The following is a 7617-nucleotide window of genomic DNA, read 5'->3' as shown; positions in this document are numbered from 1 at the left end:
GTGACTGTGGTGATTTTTTGCAGTGGTGGTAGTTGGTGGTCGATGGCGGTGGTTAGTGATGGTTGTTAATGGTGCTGGTGGTGGTCAGTGGTGGTTGTTATTAGTGGTGATGCGGTGGTTGGTGGTTGGTGGTTGGTTGTGTAAAAACATAGCATGATGTGATAAAAATAAAAAATAAAAAAATTGTCCATAAGAATCCATGAAACTCTTGCGGTGTGGGTTGAGATTGATATAAGATAATAACATGCATATTTTGCATACAAATATCCATAAGAATTCATATGTATACCTTGTAGCGATGTCCAGGTACAATTGTTTCATTACATTTAAAACACAACCCCTTTTCTTTTTTCTTCCGTTTATTTCGTCAATCGACATCTTTCTCACCGGTGTTAATAGGAGTATTCTGTGGTTGAATAGTTGTGTTTGGAACAAACGAAGCGACTGTTTTGTTACAATCGTTTCTAGCTTCAAATAGACGTGTTAAACCAATTGTATACGAAAGTGTTGTAGGTTTATTTGCTTGCACAGAAAAGGTATTAGTCCTGCTTTAGCCAATAACTTATTAATCGAACACCTCTTGCGTATCTTGGATTTTAAGAGGTTTCAACATTTTCTTTAAAAGATTTTTCCAAAAGATGATGTCAAATGGTTTTGAAGTGTCCACACAAATCGTTTAACCTATCCAGAATTGCATTTTGACCAGCTTGACTAGCCACTATAAATTATTAGTGATTTGATCCTTAAATCTCCCTCAATTCACTTTAACATCGATCTATTTCTTTGGTTCAATACCATAACTTTTCATGTATGTAGTCTAGATGAGTTCTCAGGCTATTATTGACTACCAAAGTACACACATCCATAAACAAGTCTATGAAGCAAGAAAATTCACATTCTGTGCAGCCCAAAGCATGGAAATTTAAGCAAGAAAGTTCTCATAATCCCCACTTGCTAAAATCTAAGAAAAGAAAATTAAAGAAATTTTTGTTCTGTATGAGCTAATACCAGTCCATCAATCCAATGGTCCGGATCACCAGAATCGTTCTTTCTAATAATTTATAATGGCTAGTCAAGCTGGTTTCAAAAAGATGATTCTTTACTAGATTGAGACTAAATAATTTATATGTGTTTTAAATCTTGGCCCTCAACTATCCTAAGAAATCTTAAATGATTTGAATACCTAGAATATTTGTGGAATCTAAAACTATCCTAATTGAATACCATGAATATTTAATGATTCATTATAAATCCTAATGCCCAGGAGTTTAGGAGTTTTTAGGATTTTTAAATATGTATTTAAATCCTAATCCAATACATCCCTGTAAAAAAGAAAGATAGAAACCTAACCTGCCCGAGAGTGAAGATGGACACGAAAACTGAGAAAATTGAGATTAAAGTATCAGAAGATCGGGAAGAGGAAAGTCAAGTGAAAACAAGTAAGTTTAAACAATTCGATACGATTGATGATGATGATGAAGAGAAAACCCAAAAATCAATTAAGGAGCACCACTATTTTGTTAATCAGTACCCAATGGATTCAGAACTTAAGACAAGAATACGGCGAGAATGGGAGATTTTGAAACAAGGATTACCTGATTCGATATATGTCAAGGTTTACAAACAAAGAAGATTTGATCTCTTGAAAGCTATTATTGTCGGACCAAAAGGTACCCCTTATCACGACGGTTTATTCTTTTTCGATATTCAATTTCCCTGTGATTACCCTAATTCACCTCCCAAACTTCATTATTGTTCTTTTGGTTATGTATTGATGGATGAGAGAATTCTACCTCTAAATAAATGGTGGAATACTGAAGAGTCCAATGTTTTGCAACTCTTACTAGCAATTCATCACAACTTAGTTTCTTATGAGCCGCCGGTTACACTGAATGTTCCAAAAATTTATACATTACCTGTTACTAACAGTGCGGAAGAAAAACTGAAGCATATAGCTTCGTTTCATAAAACATGCATTTTTGCGTTCAATTGTAAGACGATGCTGTTGCTTCTTCATAAACCACCAAAGTATTTTGAAGAATTTGTTGCTGAGCATTTTTGTGATAGAGCTGAAACTATTTTAGTTGCTGGTAAAGCTTATGAAAGGGGCTGGTTTGAAATTGACCATCATGCTACAACCACTATCCCTGCTATAGCCAGGGGTACAACCACCACCACCACTAGATATGCTACTTGGATTGGTTATTTTGATTTCATGGGGGAAGAATATCCAAGTCTGGTAAGGGCGTTTATAAAGAATGGGTCACCTACTACGTTGTGGAAATTTGCTCCTCTAGCAAAATGGCGCTATTGGATCATATGCCTTGTTATGTTGTTTGGACTAGTAGTCGGACTTTTAATTTCTTTAGTTGTTAAAAAGTTGCATCTTCACGTTGTGCCGTCAACAGGTTAAGTTATTCGCTTTTGCTCTCTTTTCGTTCGCCTTTCAATACCTTGAACCGATATATGTTAAAATTAAATAAAGACATATTTATGACAGTTTTTAGTTGAATCATTATGTATGGCATAAATTACTATGAGCAAAATTCATGTTTACATATTAACCATTGTTATGGAAAAGATTTATGAAATGTTGAAGTAATTCCTGGAACATATAACCTGTAAGCTTTTTTCCTTGTAACCTTTTTTCCTTGTAATTTGATAGGGCATTTTCTTACACTTAGGAATGACAATCTCTAGATATCTTTCGGAGATTGGATATCTTGCATATTTGGGAATTTCCGTCTCCTTAACTAACCTGTTGAAAGTGTCAGTTGCACTTGCTTCAATCAACTGTTAATTTTTGGGTCTTGTATTATATTGTTCTGTTCTGTTCTGTTCACATATAGATGGTTACACTATCAGTCTGAGGTGTTAGCTCTTCTTGCCGCCATGAAAGACCGCATATGTAATTGCTTAAAGATATAACTTGGCTGGTTTGAGATTACTTAAGCTTGACTAGGTTGACATCTCTCTCTGCTTTAGACATTACCTGTTCCAAGGCAGTTAGCATCTGCATTAGACAATACCTGTTTACCATTGAGAACTAAGGTAGTGAGTGTCTTAGCTGCCACCTGCCAAATACCATTGAGAACTAACTAAGCTGTTAGATTGATTGTTTTACTGGGCCAGTAAGAAATTTTTGTATTATCAGGATCTCTTATCTTCCTCTTTTCTAAAGTTGCCGCCTTTTTTTGGCTGTTTTGCTGAACCCTGATCTCTCTTACCTGGTGCTTCCGTTTGTATTAGTTAGTCTTTTATACTTCCTTTCATGTGTGTCGCTACCATCTATAGTCTTTCTTGTAGTCATCTTTTTAATTTTACCAGTTATCATCCATCTATGTAACAGCACCCTTTAGTGTATATCGACCACAGTATTACCACTATAGTTCTACTTAGTTCTTTTTCTCTTGTTTACTTTTTAAACTTACCCTTGTAATTATAAGTTCCTCCGCATGTTCCTTCCCCTTGTCTCTATTCTAGCTCTCTAATTTGACCTACTGCTGCTTTTATTGCTCATCTTCTTGCATTCTCTTCCCTTTTATCTTGTCCCTTTTGTGTTATTTCTTTTTCTTCTAAAGAATCCCCTTTTATCTTTATCCCCTTTTGAACAGGCAAGGGGATAAAGAATCCCCCTGCCGAATGCCTCTTGATGGTACAAAACTGTTAAAAGGACTACCATTAAGGAGTAAAGAAATTGATGTAGTTCCTGTACAAAGGAAGACATTCAAATTTACAGAGCAGTTTTACATTGGTAATCGGCACACAATGTTTCTGACCTTGTTGTTAATTGTTTGTCAAAGCAGAGCAAGATTATCAACTGTCATGGAAGTGTGGAACTAAACTATGTCTAGCTTGTTTGTATTTGTTTATGTGGGGTGTATATATACCATTTTGTTCCTGCTACGATTATACTACTTTTTGTGTATTATGTAAGAAAAATTCGTTTAAGACTGACCACTTGCATTTTCTCTATCTTCTTTCTCTACTCTGAAATAGATCCACTGCGAGCGCCTTAGTAACTCTATGACTGCAGCCAGTAATCCAAATCTTGCATCATTAGCCTTGCTGCTCAAACGATATAGCCATGCTACTCGTGCACCTAGATCGAAAAGAATAAACCATATGTAGAAAACCTGCACAGACAGAATTAATAGGTCAGTTTTTGTTTTTAGCATGAGATAGGAACAATAACTAGCAAATGAAAAGACACAAGTATGGTTCTCTTCTAGTGGCTTTCTACACCACAGGAACCCTGGCTCTCAAGGTGAATTTTATAACCTTACCCATTTAATAAGTTGGAACTTTTTATTTGGCCACAATTCTGGGTTTCTTGTCCTGCCAATCATATTCCAGTCATGAATAATGTCCCAGTAGAAGAGATATGCTGAATTCAATGCACTGAAGCATATCCATGTAACTTCCCATCCCTTGCTAGGGTGGATAGCGTAAACCAAGTTGAACACAATCATTATGATTGTGCTCAAATATTTCAGAGCTGCAATTAGATAAACAGAAATTGTTATAAATAGTTAAAGTCAGAAATAACAAAGTTTAGCTAGTTTTCCATACCAAATGAAGAATTGCTCGCGAAAATCCGTATCTTGGATGCTTTTCTTAATACATTGGTGCATTCGCCATAGATGTGGAAGCATTTGCAGCAATTGGGTTGCAGCCACAATTGTGGTCTACCCAGGCGGATGTAACAACCGTATGTTTGGTAATTTCTATAATAGAACATCCAAGACCGCTAAGAACCTGCAAACAAGCATGCAAAATCTTGGTATAAGCAATGAAAGAACTCCGAAGAGATATCTCTTAACCAACCATGCACGATAGATACCTTAGTGAGGTGAGAATGTCACCCACTAAAGCGTCTGCAAAGAGAACCTTTTTAGCAGTAAAAGAACTTTGAAGTCTCATGATCAAATATAAACGAGATGATCAGTAGAAGAAGTCTCCCCATGAGCAGATAAGAATTGCATATACAAGGTATAGGAGACCCTACAAAAGTTGATGATAACAAATGAAGAACACAGAACAAAGAATATACTCAACAATCAAACTGAAGAGTAGATTGTTACCAGTACTCCATAGGCAATGTATCGTCGCGGCGAAACCGGTTCATACACAAAGACAAAAACCAGCAAGCTCGATAGCATCAGAATCGCCAAGAGTGATGTGCACTGGAACAATAAAATAACAAAATTTAGTCGTGTTCCAATACGGAAGATACTGCATTATGGAGTGGGAGTACTCAACATTTTCTCGGGGTTAAGGAACCCCCAACAAACATAACCAAAAAACAAACAAACCATCCTATAGTAAACTAAATTCATATCCTCCTCCATAATCTTCTGAAGCTCAAAACTGAAATCACTAGGATCAATATGAACAAACATCTCTCTAGGATGCAAAGCTTACTCCATATGGGCTTAGGGTGCTTACTAGTGAACAGATTGTACACTGCCATATAATCAGTGCCAATATGGACCTTAGGCAAATTTAACTTCACTGCCAACTTCGTAAGCGATCTCAACTCCCTGCATTTCATGAGTGAAAGCAGATTCAGGGCCAGTAACAGCTGTAACATGATCTCCCTAATAATAGCCGCAGACCCCCCCAGACTCATAATTTCTAGAACAACCTATATTAATCATTACTTCATCAATAGCTGGAAACTTTCACCTGCAAGTGATGATCTTCTTCTAAACTAACTGACAAGAGACCCCCAATTTATCCAGAAACCTTATATTACTGAGAATCTCAACATCAATCAAATGGCTAGCTTAATTCTAACTTCTAAGAAACAAATAATGCTCCTGATCTCTCAATTGAACCTTATGACTATTATCAAAGGTCATGACATCCCCAAAACCAACAATTTCTAAGCCATAACAATTCCATATACAAGCTGAATTTACCAGCAGAATCTATTATTATATACAAAACACACGAGGATGAATCGGCATCAACAACAAGATTACTCAACAAAAACAACTTCACATATGGAAAACCTAAAGCTAAACAATTAAAACCAACTTAAAAGTCATGAATTTTACCATCCAAATCGCGGAAAACCGGAGGTATCTCTCGCTTAATCCCATGATTTGTGGGAATTTAACTCCACAATACTCCATAATTCCGACATTAATTGCCCAAAAGTATATCATTATCAGCTGCAACCAGACGAAAAACACATTAGTCTTAATTCAAACAACCCCGAGTTTGGAAAATCAACAAAGAAAATGTGAAAGAAATCAAACCACAAGTGAAATCGGCATGTAATGAACGTATGCTTGATAAGGCAACAGCACATCCTTCGTGCTCACGAGCTAATAGAAAGAAATATTATTAGATTTCGATAGAATCACAGCATTTCAAGCATAACAACATCAACAACAACAACAAAGATTAGGGTTTATGAGAATTACAACCTTGTAAGTAATACTCGATATGCAAACCAATATGGGCACCAACATTACCCAATTCCATACATATATCGGAATACTCGTCAATCCTATACAAAATTTTTACAATTTCATCACCAAATTCCTCGAGAAACCGAATTCAACTAAAAAAAACAAGAAATCAAAGATTTTGATCTAAGAATCAATTACTTGCTACTAGTTTGTTCTTCGATTTTGTGTTCACTCTCTAATATACCCTTAAGTTTTTTATATTCATAAATAAATGAAATCTGTATAATGAAGGAAACAAATATATCCTTCTTTCCTTTTCGAAGACAATGTACATGGTTCCAAACTAAATTTCTTTTTATCTCTATAATCTTTTCATCTTCTTTTCTTTCTTCCAAACACCATTTTTTTATCTCTATAATCTTTTCATCTCTTTTTTTTCCAAACACCGTGGACTATAAAAAGCTAACTTACCTGCTTTGCCGCACAATGTTCACAATGTTTTCTCTTTTACTTTGGTGATACTATTTCCATAAATCGGATATATTTATTATTTTTTTATTTCCGATTTACAATCACATATCAATTTTTGGTAGTTTTTATTACTAACATTTTTATTGAAATAAATTAGGCAAGTACTTGAGGGTAGGCATGTAAACTACTACGGCCTTTTTAATATCTTGACAAAGTCAAAGCGGACTATCTTTTTGAAACGAAGGGAGTATTTCACATAAAAACCCTAGTAAAATAGATTGTAACGGGGTATCATTTTCAATACAATGTTTGTTAATTGCTTCTAAACTGGTATGAAATTAGGAATTGATATTAGAGAATCCACATAAAAAGGCTAATTGTTATGTATTTTCTTCTGATTGTTCACTCTTCAAAGTGCTAATTGTTTTCTTGAAGTTGGACATATTTTTATATTCTCTCCATGGCAAATTAGTTGAGCTAATCATTTTTTAATTTTGTCCTATTGATAGTTGACTTTATATTATTTGATAGTCAATACATGTTATTGACTTTGCGCTTAGTACATGTCATTCAAGGCAACTTGTTGAGGTTTGCTCTGGAAATCGGGAGACTGTAATGAGTCAATTCAGTGACTAAATTTTCTTAAAATATTTTTCATTTTCATGAATTATATAATTTGATTTTGCGCAGTTTTCATATGCTGATCTAATCTATATTCACCTTC

General features: G+C 35.1%; 2 protein-coding genes across 2 annotated transcripts; one reads left to right on the top strand and one right to left on the bottom strand.

Moving 5' to 3' along the window:
* Positions 1–1180: 1180 nt before the first annotated feature.
* On the top strand, positions 1181–2613 carry LOC113283251 (putative ubiquitin-conjugating enzyme E2 38). The gene is made up of 2 exons (XM_026532452.1): positions 1181–2267; positions 2308–2613. Exons 1-2 carry the CDS (start codon positions 1367–1369, stop codon positions 2343–2345), a joined length of 939 nt encoding a protein of 312 aa, XP_026388237.1. The 5' UTR covers positions 1181–1366; the 3' UTR covers positions 2346–2613.
* A 1076-nt stretch (positions 2614–3689) lies between these two features.
* On the bottom strand, positions 3690–6528 carry LOC113277998. Its single transcript, XM_026526952.1, has 7 exons — positions 6438–6528; positions 6267–6335; positions 6063–6179; positions 5085–5186; positions 4573–4758; positions 4287–4498; positions 3690–4136 (listed from the first exon to the last, which is right to left on the bottom strand). Exons 1-5 carry the CDS (start codon positions 6480–6482, stop codon positions 4618–4620), a joined length of 474 nt encoding a protein of 157 aa, XP_026382737.1. The 5' UTR covers positions 6483–6528; the 3' UTR covers positions 3690–4136; positions 4287–4498; positions 4573–4617.
* Positions 6529–7617: the final 1089 nt, after the last annotated feature.

The sequence above is a fragment of the Papaver somniferum genome, chromosome 5, assembly GCF_003573695.1.
Source record: "Papaver somniferum cultivar HN1 chromosome 5, ASM357369v1, whole genome shotgun sequence".
Taxonomy (NCBI): Eukaryota; Viridiplantae; Streptophyta; class Magnoliopsida; order Ranunculales; family Papaveraceae; genus Papaver; species Papaver somniferum.
This window is presented reverse-complemented; position numbering and strand designations above follow the sequence as displayed.

Excerpts from the sequence above, each read along its gene's own strand:
- LOC113277998 (XM_026526952.1), bottom strand. The coding sequence starts at position 6,482 with ATGTTGGTGCCCATATTGGTTTGCATATCGAGTATTACTTACAAG. Across the intron at positions 6,336-6,437 it reads TATCGAGTATTACTTACAAG|CTCGTGAGCACGAAGGATGT; the intron begins GTTGTAATTCTC and ends TCTTTCTATTAG. Across the intron at positions 4,759-5,084 it reads ACATTGCCTATGGAGTACTG|GTTCTTAGCGGTCTTGGATG; the intron begins GTAACAATCTAC and ends GCTTGTTTGCAG.
- LOC113283251 (XM_026532452.1), top strand. The coding sequence starts at position 1,367 with ATGGACACGAAAACTGAGAAAATTGAGATTAAAGTATCAGAAGATCGG. Across the intron at positions 2,268-2,307 it reads GTTTATAAAGAATGGGTCAC|CTATTGGATCATATGCCTTG; the intron begins CTACTACGTTGT and ends AGCAAAATGGCG.